General features: G+C 50.8%; 1 protein-coding gene across 3 annotated transcripts; it reads right to left on the bottom strand.

Annotated features, from left to right (window-relative positions):
- Positions 1-236: 236 nt before the first annotated feature.
- On the bottom strand, positions 237-18,981 carry CCT8 (chaperonin containing TCP1 subunit 8). 3 transcript variants are annotated; one of them, XM_073668332.1, is made up of 16 exons: positions 18,796-18,981; positions 12,557-12,647; positions 12,385-12,464; positions 12,137-12,286; positions 5,230-5,410; positions 5,086-5,147; positions 4,874-5,011; positions 4,414-4,592; positions 4,245-4,311; positions 3,436-3,523; positions 3,198-3,313; positions 2,842-2,913; positions 2,593-2,757; positions 2,362-2,481; positions 1,125-1,239; positions 237-451 (listed from the first exon to the last, which is right to left on the bottom strand). In XM_073668332.1, the coding sequence occupies exons 1-15, from the start codon at positions 18,853-18,855 to the stop codon at positions 1,144-1,146; spliced, it is 1,665 nt and encodes a 554-aa protein (XP_073524433.1). In that variant the 5' UTR covers positions 18,856-18,981; the 3' UTR covers positions 237-451; positions 1,125-1,143. The 3 variants fall into 3 exon arrangements, with proteins under 3 accessions (XP_073524433.1, XP_073524434.1, XP_073524435.1); XM_073668333.1 differs by having other exon boundaries at positions 1,144-1,239; XM_073668334.1 differs by lacking the exon at positions 1,125-1,239.
- Positions 18,982-19,483: the final 502 nt, after the last annotated feature.

Raw genomic sequence — 19,483 nt, 5'->3', positions numbered from 1 at the left:
TCACTGCTCAATCACAGATTTTATCCCACCCCCTTCCTTGCTCAGGTGGGATTTGGTGAGCAGGATCTTTTCCTTTCTTCCGGTGACTTCTCTGCATCTTAGAAACCTCCAGGACGCAGCTCTCGGTCCCATTTCCATTTTACCACTTTTAGGCTAAATCATCACAGATACAACAATTCAAACCCATTTACACTGAAATATTTTTTTTCCTCAAATAAGAACTCATCTCCTCGGCATCTTATGAACGTGGGACTTTATTGTACAGTATTAACTTAAGTGAACAGAATAATAATAAAAAAAAAAAAATCTTTTGGGGCAGCAGCTTCTGCCGTATATGTCCATAGTGGGAAAAGTACAGATAAATAACACAGGGGGCTCAGTCTTGGTCTTCATCCCAGTCCTTCTTACCCGTCGGTGCCTTGGGGCCTCCTGCTGGTTTTGCCATGATTATCTGATGGAGGCAATTAAAAAGTTTAAAGTTTATAAAAGTTGTTACCAAAATGTTCTGCATGCAGCATCCGATAAAAAGCTTCATTACCTGCTCTAGATAAAATCACCCTGCGACTTGGAAGGCCAGGACTTACCCCTCTTACACACAAAGTGGGGGGCCGGTGACTATTCTGTGTACAGAGAGCTGCTCGTCTCCAGAGATTCCCAGTGTAGCCGTCATTGTATTAGATAGACGGCTACCAAATACATTGCCGCTAAAATCCCCTAATTTTGGAACACCTTGTAATAATGTCCTGACTACCTTTCTACTGTAGCCCTGCAGGGTGTAAAACACACCAGCTGAGATTGGGGGACTGCAATTACTGACATAGAGGCCAAATCAGAGGTGGAGGGGCGATATAAAACTTGTACAGCTAAAGAAAGTCAAACATCCAGAAGATGCCATCTTGCACGCATTGTAGAAGATGTAAGTGCACTACTACTCCCAGCAAAGGATGGCCGCTTCCTCGCCCCAGAGCCATGCCACTCTTGTCCACAGCCACAAGAGTGGCGCTATTTCAGGAATAACAACTTCAAGGTTATTAACATGACACAGTAAAAGGCACACCAGGCTGTTAGTAAACGTGGCATCATGCAGTGCGTGGTCCGTGCAACGTGGCACACAATGTGGGCACCTGCTCTTTTACAAGAGACCTATGGTTGGTCGGGCTCATCCTGCCAGTCATCTTTATCCCAGTGTCCTTGCTGCTTTGGGGCTCTTGGTCCACCCGCTGCTTTTGCCATAATAATCTATAAAGGTTTTACAAAATTCAGCGTGGAGAAAAAGAAAAAAACATGGGCACCTCCTCCATATTACTCATCAGGCCCGGCCGTACAAGTTCTGACGAGAATTTCAGTGTCACGATTTTGGTCCTGTATAGAATTCATTATTGGTAGAATTGTAAGATATAGAAAAGCGCGGCGCCTGGTGCAGCACCGAGCCCCATCCAGGCGAACAGAGCGGAGTTACAACCCCAGAAGCCTGTGGAGACATCTGTATGGCATCTGATTATCAGACCAAATGCAGATTATTTTCTACCGGAGCTTCATACTAAGAATTCTTCTTGGAGACTACAGCTTCAGCAAAAACAAGGCAGGGACGGCAATGATGAAAAGCATGTACCCTGCCTAGTTTCATTCTTTCTATGAGTAACCCCTTTAAAAAGGCACTGTACATAATTAGAAAGAAAAGGCTCTCCCTTAGTCATGTGTGGTACTATAGCTCTGCTGCTTTGAAATAAAGCTGAGCTGCAATACCAGATACCTGTAGACAGGGGGTGGTGCTATTTTTCTAAGTTTGGGTTTATGACAATTGATGAAGTTCCTTCTTTAATAGGAAGCCAAGATATGTCATCCTTACCAGGAAAGTCACTTTACTAACTGGTGACATGAAATGACCATCTGCTGCATCAGTCCTGATGGCTTAATATTATCCAGCACTTGTCTAACGCTTAAAAAGGTGTTGTCTTGGACTTTTAACATTGATGGCCTATTGGTGGGGGTCTGATCGGTGGGGGTGCGACAACCTGCGCCCCCCGCCTATCAGTTGTCCCTGGTGTCGGGGAGAGTCCGGAAATGCTCCGCCTTCTGATGGTGGCCGCAGCTGAGCACATCTACCGCCTATTCAAATCAATTGGGGGCGGATGTGCAATACCCGGCCGCATGAGCTATTCCATCAGCAGAGCTGTGCAGAATCGGCCGCTGCTGACACCGGGAACAGCTGATCAGTGAAGGTGCCAGACCCCGACAGATCAGATATTGATGACCTATCCTAATGACAGGCCATCAATGTTAAAATCCCAGGATAACCCCTTTAATGTTCCTGGCAAAAAGACAAGCTAATTTTCTGCACGCTATCCCGATATCACTTACTTGATCTACTCGCAGGACAGTGACGGCAGCGTTCGTGGCGAGCTTGATTCCCCAGTACTTCACAAGGTATGTGTCCAAGACGTTACTCTCCAGCATGTCCTTCACTGCAGCGCTCTCAGCCTAAAAGTTAAGCAGACGCCATCAGGTGCCGCAGCCATCAGGTGCCGCAGCCATCAGGTGCCGCAGCCATCAGGTGCCGCAGCCATCAGGTGCCGCAGCATCCACCCTTACCTCTATGTCGAAGCCCACGTTCTTGTTCCCCTCTTGATGCATTGCGTACAGTTTAGAGATCACTTCATTTGCCTTCACCCCAGAATTTTCTGCAAGGGCTCTAGGAATTGCCTCGAATGCTTCTGCAAACTTCTTGATTGCGTACTGGTCAAGCCCCGGGCACGTCTAGGACCAGAGAGCGATGTGAGCAGTTATGTAGGTAATATGCAGAGATTATAAGTGGAGTCAGCCCGGCCCGCACGACCTTACCTCTCCGTAGGAAGTGATATGCTTCGCCAATTCAATTTCAGTGGCGCCGCCGCCTGGGACGAGACGCTTATCCTTTATCAAGAAAGAAGAAAATCCTTATAACCAATGTCAGGGGCAACACTGAAGGGATGTGGAGCTTCCCCGGGGCTAAACCTACAAATCCCTAATGTATCATTATGGGAGCCTTCCCCAGTATATTAGGGGCTCTAAATTCCCAGTCAACTATGGGCTGCAGTGAGACTCTGCACCATTGTGGATGGCAAATACAGACCCCCGACGATAATCTTCCTCTGAATACGCTGATAAATTATATACAATATACGTTCGTTCCTAATTTCCGTATCGCTTTTACTCACTCTGGTGAGAACTTTGAAGGTGTTGACAGCATCGTCCACCGCGCGCTCAACGTCGTCCATGAGATTGTCAGTAGACCCTCGTATGACTATGGTAGCAATGGCACCATCTTCTTTTTCTACAAAAAAAGAATCGACAATTATTGCATGAAATATTGAGTTTTGTTTTATCTCCCCTTTATATTGGTCGGGCTCGCAGGCCTCCTGTGGAAGCACAATAATGGCAGCTTGTGATACCCACCGTGTTTAAATATGACGACTTGTGTGTCCCCAACCTCAGACAGGTACACGTTGTCACAATGGCCCAATTCTTCTGGCGTGGGCGCCGTCTGCGGGAGGGAAAACACAGAAGTCAAATCCTGGCTGCGCTTTGAGCACATCGTCATTACACCTACAGGGGTTGTCTCTTTTCAGGAAGCTTTTACTGAGATGTAAAGTTCATTTTTTTTTTTTTTTTTAAACAAGCTGGAGCTTTATTTCCCCTCCTAGGATCGCTTGCAGTGCCACGGTCCCCATCGTTTTGCTGCAGCCAATTGCTGAGCTCAGAGGCTGCGAGTGGTTTGTACGGTCTATACAGACAGAGCCGCTGAGCTCACCCGTGTCGACATGAGATCAGCGCTGCAGCCAAACACGAGGGTAGCAGTGGAGATGAAGCACTAGACTCCGGAAGGGTAAGTACAGCACAGTTTGCTTGGTTTTACAAATCAGGAAAAGTTTTCTAAAATAAAAGAAAGAAAAAACAGCAAACCCTTTTAAGTGGGCTGACCACAAAGACCACAAGACATATTGCTGCTGTGGCCCCCCAGGGATCCAAAAAACAGGTTTGTAGAGTCTCGGTTTGAAAGGAGAGATGGTCATGCTCCATTTGGCATCTATGTGACGGTGGGGGTCCTGGTGGTCCAACAGCGCTTGGCTATCAAAAGTATTTCTTGCACAATGGTGCTCCTAGCGTTCAGTGGAGGGGATTAGCTGCCCCTTGTGGTGGCTTGCCCGGGGGTCGGCAGCTCTGGAGTGTTCCTTTAAGTGTTAATACAATGGATAAAGCCTTACCAGCCTCGGCAGGGCAGTCGCGCACACAGTTTTGCAGAGTCTTCTCAAATCCCACTTAGAATTTAACCTAAAAAAAAAAAACAACATTAGAAACACGAGGGCATAAAACACACGAAGCAGAATGGCTACAGATATGGACGACCAGTCAGATATCAGTCGCAGGGCTCACCTGACCACCATGAGGTTGTACTTGTTGGCGTAGTGCAGAGCCATATCTGCCACCTTGCCGCCTGTGACTATGATGTTTGCTCCGGTATCGGCGATGGCTTTTACTTGCCCTTCCATCAGGTTCTCTTCTCCTCTGCTGAAGTCCATCAGCTCCTGTGCACTGTTAATGAGCACCGTGCCCTGAGAACACACACAAGTATGTCATAGTGACCCGACAGCTGCAGTGCTTTATCCCTTCCCAAAACTATTACGCCCTATGTCAGGTCCCCAATATCGAGTGGCCTTAGCCATGAGCATCAGATGTCGGCTGTGTAACACAGCCGACATCTGCCTGTAAAAACAGCAACCATTTAAATGTCATAGTCAATCACTGAATGCCATCGAATGTACCCGAGAATGAAGTCGTAAATATGTTCGCACGCCACAACCTTCTCCCTCCCCAACCCTGAAATTTAACTTACCTTTGTCTCGGTGACCATGCCATCGAATGGACAGGAATAAACGGCGATTTTGGCGTCTTTCACAGACGTGACATCCCCTTCGGTCTCCTTCTTGAACACCATTCCGTGCAGGACTGAGGAGGCGCAGATACCAGACCCCTGGGAGGGACCGCACACATTTGATATATACAAATACATTACTACAGGCCCTACGCTTAGGAGATTGGACTCACCAGGATTTTGCAGACTCGGATGCCATCAACGTTGAAATGTCCGGACTCCGGGAGGATGGAGACTAGATGACGAGACAAGAAATTATAGCAGGAAGGTGGTCCGGAGAGGATTTGCTCAGTGCGTGGACGTGTGCCGCCTCTTACCACAAGCCTGGGCTATCAGTTTGGACAGGAAGGCCTCGTTGCCGTATTGCTTGCTCATGATGGAGGTTTGCAGAAGGGCGGCAGCTTCGTCGAGGTCGCGGAGGTTCTTGGCGGAGCAGCACACCAGGTCAGGGAGGATCACCAGCGCTTTCTTACAGGCCTTTTCATAGCCCTCAATGACCTGGACAAGGATTACAGAGTGAGATCCACTGCTGGATATATGGCACACAACCCGCTCATTACCCAAAGAACTACAACTCCCAGCTAGCTCTAACAAGCCCTTTAATTTTTTTTTCTATTTAACAACCTTAATTGTAATCTACGATATGAAGATCAGTGAAGGAAATGTCAGGGTGTAACAAACAGCATCTTTTGAGATCGGAAAGTGCCTCCATATTGTCCCGCAGACATCTGATGGTTTACACTACACTGTGTTCCAAATTATTATGCAAATAATATTTTCTCAGATTTTCCCAAATTACCTATATGAATTGCAGTCATTGTAATTTTCCAGTCAAATAACTATTAGCGTACAATTGAAAGGTTTTTGTATAAACTGCCTATGATAACAGTATATTTTTAAAAAAATAAAAAACTCAAACTGCACTCAAAATGCATGTTCCAAATTATTATGCACAGCAGAGTTTTCAACCTTTTCATTTTAATAAAGAACAAAAAAATGGTCATTTTTGAAATTATAATCATTAGCAGGTTATTACAAACTGAAATCAAACAGTTTTCAACTCAAAACTTTATTCTAGGTGATGTTACATTTGCACATAGGACCGCGTGTTCGAAAGGAGCTTCTGAACTCTCTCGTCCATTGAATTTGTCAGGTTTTGGATGGTTTCTGCTTCAATTGTTTTGCATGAGGACAGAATACCCTCCCAGAGCTGTTGCTTAGATGTGAACTGCCTCCCGCCATCATAGACACTCCTTTTGATGATGCTCCAGAGGTTCTCAATGGGGTTGAGGTCAGGGGAGCATGGGGGCCACACCATAAGTTTGTCCCCTTTTATGCCCATAGCAGCCAGAGATGCAGATGTGTTATGTGCAGCATGAGACGGGGCATTATCATGCATGAAATGATCTTGCTGCGGAATGCACGGTTCTTCTTCTTGAACCATGGCAGGAAGTGCTGTTTGAGAAACTCAACATACATTATGGAGTTCATCTTTACCCCTTCAGGGATCCTAAAAGGGCCGACAATCTCTCTCCCCATGATTCCAGCCCAAAACATTACTCCACCTCCTCCTTGTTAGCGCCGTAGCCGTGTTTGCATGGGGTGTCCATCAACCAGCCATCCTCCACTCCATCCATCTGGACCATCGAGATCATTTTCATGCATGATAATGCCCCGTCTCATGCTGCACATAACACATCTGCATCTCTTGCTGCTGTGGGCATAAAAGGGGACAAACTTATGGTGTGACCCCCATGCTCCCCTGACCTCAACCCCATTGAGAACCTCTGGAGCATCATCAAAAGGAGTGTCTATGATGGCGGGAGGCAGTTCACATCTAAGCCACAGCTCTGGGAGTGTATTCTGTCCTCATGCAAAACAATTGAAGCAGAAACCATCCAAAACCTGACAAATTCAATGGACGAGAGAGTTCAGAAGCTCCTTTCGAACAAGGGGTCCTATGTGCAAATGTAACATCACCTAGAATAAAGTTTTGTGTTGAAAACTGTTTGATTTCAGTTTGTAATAACCTGCTAATGCTTATAATTTCAAAAATGACCATTTTTTTGTTCTTTATTAAATTGAAAAGGTTGAAAACTCTGCTGTGCATAATAATTTGGAACATGCATTTTGAGTGCAGTTTGAGTGTTTTATTTTTTTAAAAATATACTGTTATCATAGGCAGTTTATACAAAAACCTTTCAATTGTACTCTAATAGTTATTTGACTGGAAAATTACAATGACTGCAATTCATATAGGTAATTTGGGAAAATCTGAGAAAATATTATTTGCATAATAATTTGGAACACAGTGTATATGGGCCTTATGAACAGTCTTACTGAATCCTGAGCAGCATTGTGACGTTTTCTCTATCGCTTCATTGGGGGACACAGGAAACCATGGGTGTATGCTGCTGACAATAGGCAGAAAAAAAAGGGCTTACTTCTCCCCAGCAGGCTACACCCACACTGGGAGTGAACTGACCAGTTTTTGCTTAGTGTCCAAGGAGGCAAGACATGGGTCTGCGTTCAGACCCGTCTCTACCATCTTGTTGTGTTTTATTAATGTTTTTCCTTTCTTTTTCAGATTCAGCTTGTGACTTCGGGCAACAGGGTGTAACAGCTCACCCTGATTTCCCACCTTTTGGGACAGAGAGAACAATGTGGTGTTGCCCACATCGTCCACTCTCTTGTCTAACAGGCAGGACCCTTTTTTCCCCCTAACTCTTCCGAAGCGTTTTGGGGTGACTCGTGGCGGATAGTCCTGCCTTTCCCCACCCCAGCCCCCTCCTCGGAGCGGGCCGGGAGGAAGACGGTGATCACTAGTCAGTGATCCTCCCCTCATCCTTTTGCACCGCCGGGGACTGCGATGGTGCGGGAAGGAAGACTTTCCTATTCCAGCGACCCCCCTCAACCGCGGGCTGCTGATGCAGTCTTCAGGACTGTGAAGAAGGAGTCGGGGCCTCTCCAGAGACAGGTACCCTCCTTTCTACAGTCCTTTCTTCAGGTGGCAGGAGCTCCACAGGACAGCCAGTTGGATACTGTTCCCAGTCGTTATCCCTCATTTCCAGCCCTCTTTCAAAATTTAGGCCCTGGCTTCGGCCTAGTCCCATTCCACACGCCCCCCACCGCACCATTAGCCCCACAGAGCCATGGACTCTTCCTAACCCCCTTATTTCTATCCAATCCCTGCTGTTTTTTCTTTTCCTCAGTGCGGGCTCTCTGTGCGCACTTTTTCGACTCCGCCCCCTCCTTCTCCCGCCGGCGCCATTACTTGCGCGGCCTTCGGCCTCCATCTTAGCGCCTGCCGCAGCGGGGGTCGCAACTACAGACGCTGCCGGCGCCACAGCGCCTGCCGCGGCCTCCATCTCAGCGCCAACCGCGGCCCCTGTCACAGCACTAGCCCTGCCGAGTCTCCTCGCCAGCTGCGGCCTCCGATCCAATGCTAGCTAAGGCCTACATCATGGCGCTAGCCGCATCCCCTTCAATGACTGCTGCAGCCCCCTCGCCGCGGCAGCCGCGGGCTCCGTCACCCAGCAGCAGCCTCTGTCACAACGGCTCCTGGCCCTCTTCAACCTCGGCTCCTGGCACTGCTTCAACCGTTAGCCCACAGGCAATCAACACCGGGGTCCCCCAAATAGGATAAGGCAGGCCCTGTCCCGGCCGTCGGCCCCTCGGGCCCAGTCCCCCTTTTTTCCTAAACTGTCCACAGAGTGTGTGGGACGTTTCATTCCAAAACCACAGAGTGTGTGGGACGTTTCATTCCAAAACCACAGAGTGTGTGGGACGTTTCATTCCAAAACCACAGAGTGTGTGGGACGTTTCATTCCAAAACCACAGAGTGTGTGGGACGTTTCATTCCAAAACCACAGAGTGTGTGGGACGTTTCATTCCAAAACCACAGAGTGTGTGGGACGTTTCATTCCAAAACCACAGAGTGTGTGGGACGTTTCATTCCAAAACCACAGAGTGTGTGCGACGTTTCATTCCAAAACCACAGAGTGTGTGCGACGTTTCATTCCAAAACCACAGAGTGTGTGGGACGTTTCATTCCAAAACCACAGAGTGTGTGGGACGTTTCATTCCAAAACCACAGAGTGTGTGGGACGTTTCATTCCAAAACCAGAGTGTGTGGGACGTTTCATTCCAAAACCACAGAGTGTGTGGGACGTTTCATTCCAAAACCACAGAGTGTGTGGGACGTTTCATGGGACATCCCAAAACTGTACAGATTGTGGGGCAGACCATGTTAAGATTTATGGTATGAGGGTACCAATATCTATAGGTTGCAATAAGGCAGCAACCATTGGAATACCGCTTTCGATCCTGGTGGTGGGGAGCTCCGGAGAGAACTGTGTGCTTGGGGTTGTTGCGGTCAATGCACGGAGATTCCTGCTGACCTATGGATTTAGGTACCCTCATACCATAAATCTTAGCATTGTCTGCCCCACACACCCGGCACAGTTTGGGAATGAAACGTCCCACACACCCGGCACAGTTTTGGAATCGAAACGGCCCACACACCCGGCACAGTTTTGGAATCGAAACGGCCCACACACCCGGCACAGTTTTGGAATCAAACGGCCCACACACCCGGCACAGCTGTGGAATCAAACGGCCCACACACCCGGCACAGCTGTGGAATCAAACGGCCCACACACCCGGCACAGCTTTGGAATCAAACGGCCCACACACCCGGCACAGCTTTGGAATCAAACGGCCCACACACCCGGCACAGCTTTGGAATCAAACGGCCCACAAACTCTGTGGACAGTTTAGGAAAAAAGGGGGACTGGGCCCGAGGGGCCGACGGCCGGGACAGGGTCTGCCTTATCCTATGTGGGGGACCACGGTGTTGATTGCCTGTGGGCTAAAGGTTGAAGCAGTGACAGGAGCCGAGGTTGAAGAGGGCCAAGAGCCGCTGTGACGGAGCCCGCGGCTGGCGCTGTGACGGAGCCCGCGGCTGGCGCTGTGACGGAGCCCGCGGCTGGCGCTGTGACGGAGCCCGCGGCTGGCGCTGTGACGGAGCCCGCGGCTGGCGCTGTGACGGGGCTGTGGCAGTCACTGAAGGGGATGCGGCTAGCGCCATGATGTAGGCCGTAGCTAGCATTGGATCGGAGGCCGCAGCTGGCGAGGAGACTCGGCAGGGCTAGTGCTGTGACAGGGGCTCCGAGAAAAGGATTTTACGGTGAGTACCAAAAATCCTCTTTTATGCCGTATCACAACGTAACTATTAATATTTGTGCATTTTTTTTTACCTACTTTTCCGTTTCTACAAAGGAGTCCTCTCATCCCCTAGTGTTGGCATCTTGCTAGGTTATATCATCAATTTCTTATCAGTTGGAGCTCGATCTTGGCTATCCTCACCAACCATAATAAAGGGGATGCTCCGCTGGTGTACCGCCCGCTATATTGTTCCTGCAGACAAGCGCTTCTGACAATCTTCTATGCCAGAAACCGCAGCTGCGGCCCAATTTACTTGTATGGGGACATGCTGCACTACTGGATGGCCAGGAGGCTACTATAATGGTTGAAAAATGGGGATGGGGCACTAAATCAATGATCATTCCCACTAGTTTCATAGTTTTAAGGTAGACTTAAGTCCATCAAGTTCAACCTATAGCCTGACATGTTGATCCATAGGAAGGCAAAAACCCCATGGGAAAGACACTAATAGCTCCATACTAGGGGGAAAATGCCTTCCCAACTCCACATTTACAGCAATCAGACTAGTTCCCATAACCTTTAATATTATATTTATTAAGAAAGGCATCCAGGCACTTGACCTTTAGTAGTGGTTTGACCATTACAACATCATGTGACAGAGTTCTTCCCTGCTCGTACAGTAGAGCAGTGTTACCCAGTCCTCAAGTCCCACCAACAGGTCATGTTCTCAGGATTTCCTTAGTATTGCACAGGCAATACTTCCATCACCTGTGTAATAGTAAGGAAATCCTGAAAAAATGACCTGTTGGTGGGACTCGAGTTGGGCAACACTGCAGAAGAGAAGCCGTCGCCTCGCTGGCCGCACAGCAGAGAAGCCGTCGCCTCGCTGGCCGCACAGCAGAGAAGCCGTCGCCTCGCTGGCCGCACAGCAGAGAAGCCGTCGCCTCGCTGGCCGCACAGCAGAGAAGCCGTCGCCTCGCTGGCCGCACAGCAGAGAAGCCGTCGCCTCGCTGGCCGCACAGCAGAGAAGCCGTCGCCTCGCTGGCCGCACAGCAGAGAAGCCGTCGCCTCGCTGGCCGCACAGCAGAGAAGCCGTCGCCTCGCTGGCCGCACAGCAGAGAAGCCGTCGCCTCGCTGGCCGCACAGCAGAGAAGCCGTCGCCTCGCTGGCCGCACAGCAGAGAAGCCGTCGCCTCGCTGGCCGCACAGCAGAGAAGCCGTCGCCTCGCTGGCCGCACAGCAGAGAAGCCGTCGCCTCGCTGGCCGCACAGCAGAGAAGCCGTCGCCTCGCTGGCCGCACAGCAGAGAAGCAGTCGCCTCGCTGGCCGCACAGCAGAGAAGCCGTCGCCTCGCTGGCCGCACAGCAGAGAAGCCGTCGCCTCGCTGGCCGCACAGCAGAGAAGCCGTCGCCTCGCTGGCCGCACAGCAGAGAAGCCGTCGCCTCGCTGGCCGCACAGCAGAGAATCTGCCTCTGTGATGTCGGCTCCCCATTAATCACACGATTTGCAGGTCACAGTCCGTCAGCTACATCAGTAATCTGTCTGACAGGAGCCCTAAGAACAGCCTCCTACTTCCCACCATCGTGCCTCTTCTTTTGCTTAGTCGGCCCAGGGAAACATCATATGTGCGTCCCAGAGCAACAATGACATCACACCAGGCCAGCGGATGCCGGGAGGTAGGAGGCGATTCTCAGCGCTCCAGTCTGATGGCCACAGATTACTGACCTTGCCGATGGATCGGGGTCTGAAAATCGATTGGCACAAACTCAAGTAACAGCCTAAAAGAGCCGGTGCCACCCCACTGTATCTGCCATACACCCCTCTCCTCCATAGACTAGGACCCGCAATACTGGACTTTGTTCAGACCAGCCTGGAGGGTGCACAGCAGACCCCTCACAAGTCTCCTTATACTTTGGAGATAACTTTTTCAGAGAGATGAGAGAAGACCACCGCAGTCAGAGGTGCATCCATCCGACATTTACATCTTCTCCCTAATATAACATGAAATGTGAGGGACGAGCAAACAATTCCCAGGTTGTGTGACAGGAGAGAAGCCGCACCTCAGACACGGAGAGCCCCATCCTCAGCAGCTCCTCCGCCAGCTCCAGGAGCGCGCCGGCAAACACCAGCACAAAGTTAGTCCCATCTCCGACCTCCTGCTCCTGCATGTGAGACGCCATCACTATCATCTTCGCGGCTGGATGCTGGACCTAATGTATAGAAAGAGGTGAAACATTAGTAATGAAAGAAATCAGCGACCGCCCACAGCATTGTACAACGTGAAGGACATCTACAGAGGATCACGCACCTCCAGCTCCCGGATGATGGTGGCCGCATCGTTGGTGACAAACAGCTTTTCCAGGTGATTAATAACCATTTTGTTCATCCCTGAAAACAAGGAAGAAACAGACAAGAAATGAGTTAATAGCGAATCATAAAGTAACGGTAGGAAGGAAGAGGAGGAGGCGAGGATCGGATACCATTCGGGCCATACGCGGTGCGGGTCGTCTGGGCAAGTTCTTTGCAAGCCTGGATGTTCCTGAATACGGCTTCTTCCAACCCAGAATAGTGCTACAAGGAAAAGGTGGAGACAAGAAATCAGTATATTCATAGAAAAAGAGAAGACGCGACTAATAAATGGTTCATTTACTGGCCAGAAGGCATTACAGGGGAGCTGCACTGAATATGAGGGGTCAGTCCGTACAGATCTGTATGTGCACCTCGCAACCAGGAACTGCAGCTTAGCTCACTTCAATCTTTCCTGCCATGAAAAGCCACTAAACAGTGTACGGAGCCGTGCTTCCACCTGGCACGGGAGAAAAAAAACAGCTTATCGGTGGAAGATCCTAACCGTTCGGATATTACTGCGATGGAGGAGTCACTGCAGCTGGGAGCACAGTACATCTACAGTAATGTAAGGGGAGTGATGGAGGAGTCACTGCAGCCGGGAGCACAGTACATCTACAGTAATGTAAGGGGAGTGATGGAGGAGCCACTGCTGCCGGGAGCACAGTACATCTACAGTAATGTAAGGGGAGTGATGGAGGAGTCACTGCAGCCGGGAGCACAGTACATCTACAGTAATGTAAGGGGAGTGATGGAGGAGCCACTGCTGCCGGGAGCACAGTACATCTACAGTAATGTAAGGGGAGTGATGGAGGAGCCACTGCAGCCGGGAGCACAGCACATCTACAGTAATGTAAGGGGAGTGATGGAGGAGTCACTGCAGCTGGGAGCACAGCACATCTACAGTAATGTAAGGGGAGTGATGGAGGAGCCACTGCTGCCGGGAGCACAGTACATCTACAGTAATGTAAGGGGAGTGATGGAGGAGTCACTGCTGCCGGGAGCACAGTACATCTACAGTAATGTAAGGGGAGTGATGGAGGAGCCACTGCTGCCGGGAGCACAGTACATCTACAGTAATGTAAGGGGAGTGATGGAGGAGCCACTGCTGCCGGGAGCACAGTACATCTACAGTAATGTAAGGGGAGTGATGGAGGAGCCACTGCTGCCGGGAGCACAGTACATCTACAGTAATGTAAGGGGAGTGATGGAGGAGCCAATGCTGCCGGGAGCACAGTACATCTACAGTAATGTAAGGGGAGTGATGGAGGAGTCACTGCTGCCGGGAGCACAGTACATCTACAGTAATGTAAGGGGAGTGATGGAGGAGTCACTGCTGCCGGGAGCACAGTACATCTACAGTAATGTAAGGGGAGTGATGGAGGAGTCACTGCAGCCGGGAGCACAGTACATCTACAGTAATGTAAGGGGAGTGATGGAGGAGTCACTGCAGCCGGGAGCACAGTACATCTACAGTAATGTAAGGGGAGTGATGGAGGAGTCACTGCAGCCGGGAGCACAGTACATCTACAGTAATGTAAGGGGAGTGATGGAGGAGTCACTGCAGCCGGGAGCACAGTACATCTACAGTAATGTAAGGGGAGTGATGGAGGAGTCACTGCAGCCGGGAGCACAGTACATCTACAGTAATGTAAGGGGAGTGATGGAGGAGCCACTGCTGCCGGGAGCACAGTACATCTACAGTAATGTAAGGGGAGTGATGGAGGAGCCACTGCTGCCGGGAGCACAGTACATCTACAGTAATGTAAGGGGAGTGATGGAGGAGCCACTGCTGCCGGGAGCACAGTACATCTACAGTAATGTAAGGGGAGTGATGGAGGAGTCACTGCTGCCGGGAGCACAGTACATCTACAGTAATGTAAGGGGAGTGATGGAGGAGTCACTGCAGCCGGGAGCACAGTACATCTACAGTAATGTAAGGGGAGTGATGGAGGAGTCACTGCAGCCGGGAGCACAGTACATCTACAGTAATGTAAGGGGAGTGATGGAGGAGTCACTGCAGCCGGGAGCACAGTACATCTACAGTAATGTAAGGGGAGTGATGGAGGAGCCACTGCAGCCGGGAGCACAGTACATCTACAGTAATGTAAGGGGAGTGATGGAGGAGCCACTGCAGCCGGGAGCACAGTACATCTACAGTAATGTAAGGGGAGTGATGGAGGAGCCACTGCAGCCGGGAGCACAGTACATCTACAGTAATGTAAGGGGAGTGATGGAGGAGCCACTGCAGCCGGGAGCACAGTACATCTACAGTAATGTAAGGGGAGTGATGGAGGAGTCACTGCAGCCGGGAGCACAGTACATCTACAGTAATGTAAGGGGAGTGATGGAGGAGTCACTGCAGCCGGGAGCACAGTACATCTACAGTAATGTAAGGGGAGTGATGGAGGAGTCACTGCAGCCGGGAGCACAGTACATCTACAGTAATGTAAGGGGAGTGATGGAGGAGTCACTGCTGCCGGGAGCACAGTACATCTACAGTAATGTAAGGGGAGTGATGGAGGAGCCACTGCAGCCGGGAGCACAGTACATCTACAGTAATGTAAGGGGAGTGATGGAGGAGCCACTGCTGCCGGGAGCACAGTACATCTACAGTAATGTAAGGGGAGTGATGGAGGAGCCACTGCTGCCGGGAGCACAGTACATCTACAGTAATGTAAGGGGAGTGATGGAGGAGCCACTGCTGCCGGGAGCACAGTACATCTACAGTAATGTAAGGGGAGTGATGGAGGAGCCACTGCTGCCGGGAGCACAGTACATCTACAGTAATGTAAGGGGAGTGATGGAGGAGTCACTGCTGCCGGGAGCACAGTACATCTACAGTAATGTAAGGGGAGTGATGGAGGAGTCACTGCAGCCGGGAGCACAGTACATCTACAGTAATGTAAGGGGAGTGATGGAGGAGTCACTGCAGCCGGGAGCACAGTACATCTACAGTAATGTAAGGGGAGTGATGGAGGAGTCACTGCTGCCGGGAGCACAGTACATCTACAGTAATGTAAGGGGAGTGATGGAGGAGTCACTGCTGCCGGGAGCACAGTACATCTACAGTAATGTAAGGGGAGTGATGGAGGAGTCACTGCTGCCGGGAGCACAGTACATCTACAGTAATGTAAGGGGAGTGATGGAGGAGTCACTGCTGCCGGGAGCACAGTACATCTACAGTAATGTAAGGGGAGTGATGGAGGAGTCACTGCTGCCGGGAGCACAGTACATCTACAGTAATGTAAGGGGAGTGATGGAGGAGCCACTGCTGCCGGGAGCACAGTACATCTACAGTAATGTAAGGGGAGTGATGGAGGAGCCACTGCTGCCGGGAGCACAGTACATCTACAGTAATGTAAGGGGAGTGATGGAGGAGCCACTGCTGCCGGGAGCACAGTACATCTACAGTAATGTAAGGGGAGTGATGGAGGAGTCACTGCTGCCGGGAGCACAGTACATCTACAGTAATGTAAGGGGAGTGATGGAGGAGTCACTGCTGCCGGGAGCACAGTACATCTACAGTAATGTAAGGGGAGTGATGGAGGAGTCACTGCTGCCGGGAGCACAGTACATCTACAGGAATGTAAGGGGAGTGATGGAGGAGTCACTGCAGCCGGGAGCACAGTACATCTACAGTAATGTAAGGGGAGTGATGGAGGAGTCACTGCTGCCGGGAGCACAGTACATCTACAGTAATGTAAGGGGAGTGATGGAGGAGTCACTGCAGCTGGGAGCACAGTACATCTACAGGAATGTAAGGGGAGTGATGGAGGAGTCACTGCTGCCGGGAGCACAGTACATCTACAGTAATGTAAGGGGAGTGATGGAGGAGTCAGTGCAGCCGGGAGCACAGTACATCTACAGTAATTTAAGGGGAGTGATGGAGGAGTCACTGCTGCCGGGAGCACAGTACATCTACAGTAATGTAAGGGGAGTGATGGAGGAGTCACTGCTGCCGGGAGCACAGTACATCTACAGTAATGTAAGGGGAGTGATGGAGGAGTCACTGCTGCCGGGAGCACAGTACATCTACAGTAATGTAAGGGGAGTGATGGAGGAGCCACTGCTGCCGGGAGCACAGTACATCTACAGTAATGTAAGGGGAGTGATGGAGGAGCCACTGCTGCCGGGAGCACAGTACATCTACAGTAATGTAAGGGGAGTGATGGAGGAGTCACTGCTGCCGGGAGCACAGTACATCTACAGTAATGTAAGGGGAGTGATGGAGGAGTCACTGCTGCCGGGAGCACAGTACATCTACAGTAATGTAAGGGGAGTGATGGAGGAGTCACTGCTGCCGGGAGCACAGTACATCTACAGTAATGTAAGGGGAGTGATGGAGGAGTCACTGCTGCCGGGAGCACAGTACATCTACAGGAATGTAAGGGGAGTGATGGAGGAGCCACTGCAGCCGGGAGCACAGTACATCTACAGTAATGTAAGGGGAGTGATGGAGGAGCCACTGCAGCCGGGAGCACAGTACATCTACAGTAATGTAAGGGGAGTGATGGAGGAGCCACTGCTGCCGGGAGCACAGTACATCTACAGTAATGTAAGGGGAGTGATGGAGGAGTCACTGCTGCCGGGAGCACAGTACATCTACAGTAATGTAAGGGGAGTGATGGAGGAGTCACTGCTGCCGGGAGCACAGTACATCTACAGTAATGTAAGGGGAGTGATGGAGGAGTCACTGCTGCCGGGAGCACAGTACATCTACAGTAATGTAAGGGGAGTGATGGAGGAGTCACTGCTGCCGGGAGCACAGTACATCTACAGTAATGTAAGGGGAGTGATGGAGGAGCCACTGCTGCCGGGAGCACAGTACATCTACAGTAATGTAAGGGGAGTGATGGAGGAGTCACTGCAGCCGGGAGCACAGTACATCTACAGTAATGTAAGGGGAGTGATGGAGGAGTCACTGCTGCCGGGAGCACAGTACATCTACAGTAATGTAAGGGGAGTGATGGAGGAGTCACTGCAGCCGGGAGCACAGTACATCTACAGTAATGTAAGGGGAGTGATGGAGGAGTCACTGCTGCCGGGAGCACAGTACATCTACAGTAATGTAAGGGGAGTGATGGAGGAGTCACTGCTGCCGGGAGCACAGTACATCTACAGTAATGTAAGGGGAGTGATGGAGGAGTCACTGCTGCCGGGAGCACAGTACATCTACAGTAATGTAAGGGGAGTGATGGAGGAGCCACTGCTGCCGGGAGCACAGTACATCTACAGTAATGTAAGGGGAGTGATGGAGGAGTCACTGCAGCCGGGAGCACAGTACATCTACAGTAATGTAAGGGGAGTGATGGAGGAGTCACTGCAGCCGGGAGCACAGTACATCTACAGTAATGTAAGGGGAGTGATGGAGGAGTCACTGCTGCCGGGAGCACAGTACATCTACAGTAATGTAAGGGGAGTGATGGAGGAGTCACTGCTGCCGGGAGCACAGTACATCTACAGTAATGTAAGGGGAGTGATGGAGGAGCCACTGCTGCCGGGAGCACAGTACATCTACAGTAATGTAAGGGGAGTGATGGAGGAGTCACTGCAGCCGGGAGCACAGTACATCTACAGTAATGTAAGGGGAGTGATGGAGGAGTCACTGCTGCCGGGAGCACAGTACATCTACAGTAATGTAAGGGGAGTGATGGAGGAGTCACTGCAGCCGGGAGCACAGTACATCTACAGTAATGTAAGGGGAGTGATGGAGGAGTCACTGCTGCCGGGAGCACAGTACATCTACAGTAATGTAAGGGGAGTGATGGAGGAGTCACTGCTGCCGGGAGCACAGTACATCTACAGTAATGTAAGGGGAGTGATGGAGGAGTCACTGCTGCCGGGAGCACAGTACATCTACAGTAATGTAAGGGGAGTGATGGAGGAGTCACTGCTGCCGGGAGCACAGTACATCTACAGTAATGTAAGGGGAGTGATGGAGGAGTCACTGCTGCCGGGAGCACAGTACATCTACAGTAATGTAAGGGGAGTGATGGAGGAGCCACTGCTGCCGGGAGCACACTACATCTACAGTAATGTAAGGGGAGTGATGGAGGAGTCACTGCTGCCGGGAGCACAGTACATCTACAGTAATGTAAGGGGAGTGATGGAGGAGTCACTGCAGCCGGGAGCACAGTACATCTACAGGAGGCGTTTCACATTATCATGTCTGATTAGACACCGATAGATGAGATAACCGCACATAAACGCAGTAACATCAGCAGTAATGTGCAGACAGGGCGTCTTGTCACATAACGCGCTGTGATGTGCGCGCCCCCAGTAATGTGCCCGTCATCCCCGGCCTGTTCTGGAAGCTTCCATGTGCCGCACATGGCACCTCTCTCCCCGCCCGGCCGCCGGCTCTCGTTACCTTGGCTCCATCTTTGAGCATCTGGGCAAAGCCCGGGGCCTTCGGGACGTGCAGCGCCATGTGTGCGGCTCCGGTGTCCGGGGAGACAGAGACAAACGACGGGCACACAACCGGCGAGAAGACAGGAGGCGGAGACAGAAGGCGGCTACCCACAAAACACTGCGCCTCAGACCTGAGCAGCCGCTGCGCCGAGCGATGGATCTGAACAGGCGGCGGGAAGGCACGATGCGGCGCGCTGATCGATGCGCTCCGGGTGCTGCTGTGTGGCCTGGTTACTGTGCAGGCAGCGTGGTCTGGGCGTGTGCGGCGCACAAAGAGCAAGGCTCTGTAGTGCGCATGCGCAGTCACCTCTCCATGCGTTGTCTATGGGGCTGCCGGTTTTCTGACAACTAAGGAATGGTTGCGGAGCCGGATTGGCTGTCAATCAAGCACTGACTGTGCACCGCTAATATAGTGCTGTGCACTAGCAATGCGACCAGGAGATTGCATATTAACCCCTTCAGCCCAGGTGATTGTTTTGTTTTCGTTTTTTGCTCCCCTTCTTCTCAGAGCAATAACCTTTTTATTTTTCTGTCAATATGGCCGTGTAAAGGCGTGTTTGTTTTGTGGGACAAGTGCACCGGAAAACGAGAATTGTTTTTAAGTTTGATGAAATTGCTAAAAAAAAGTGCAAGTTCACAATTGTTTT

This window comes from Phyllobates terribilis, unplaced genomic scaffold, assembly GCF_046119375.1.
Source record: "Phyllobates terribilis strain yellow unplaced genomic scaffold, ASM4611937v1 Scaffold_2__4_contigs__length_985480577, whole genome shotgun sequence".
NCBI classification, from domain to species: Eukaryota; Metazoa; Chordata; class Amphibia; order Anura; family Dendrobatidae; genus Phyllobates; species Phyllobates terribilis.
The sequence above is the reverse complement of the archived record's forward strand: the minus strand, read 5'-3'. Positions and strand labels throughout refer to the sequence as shown.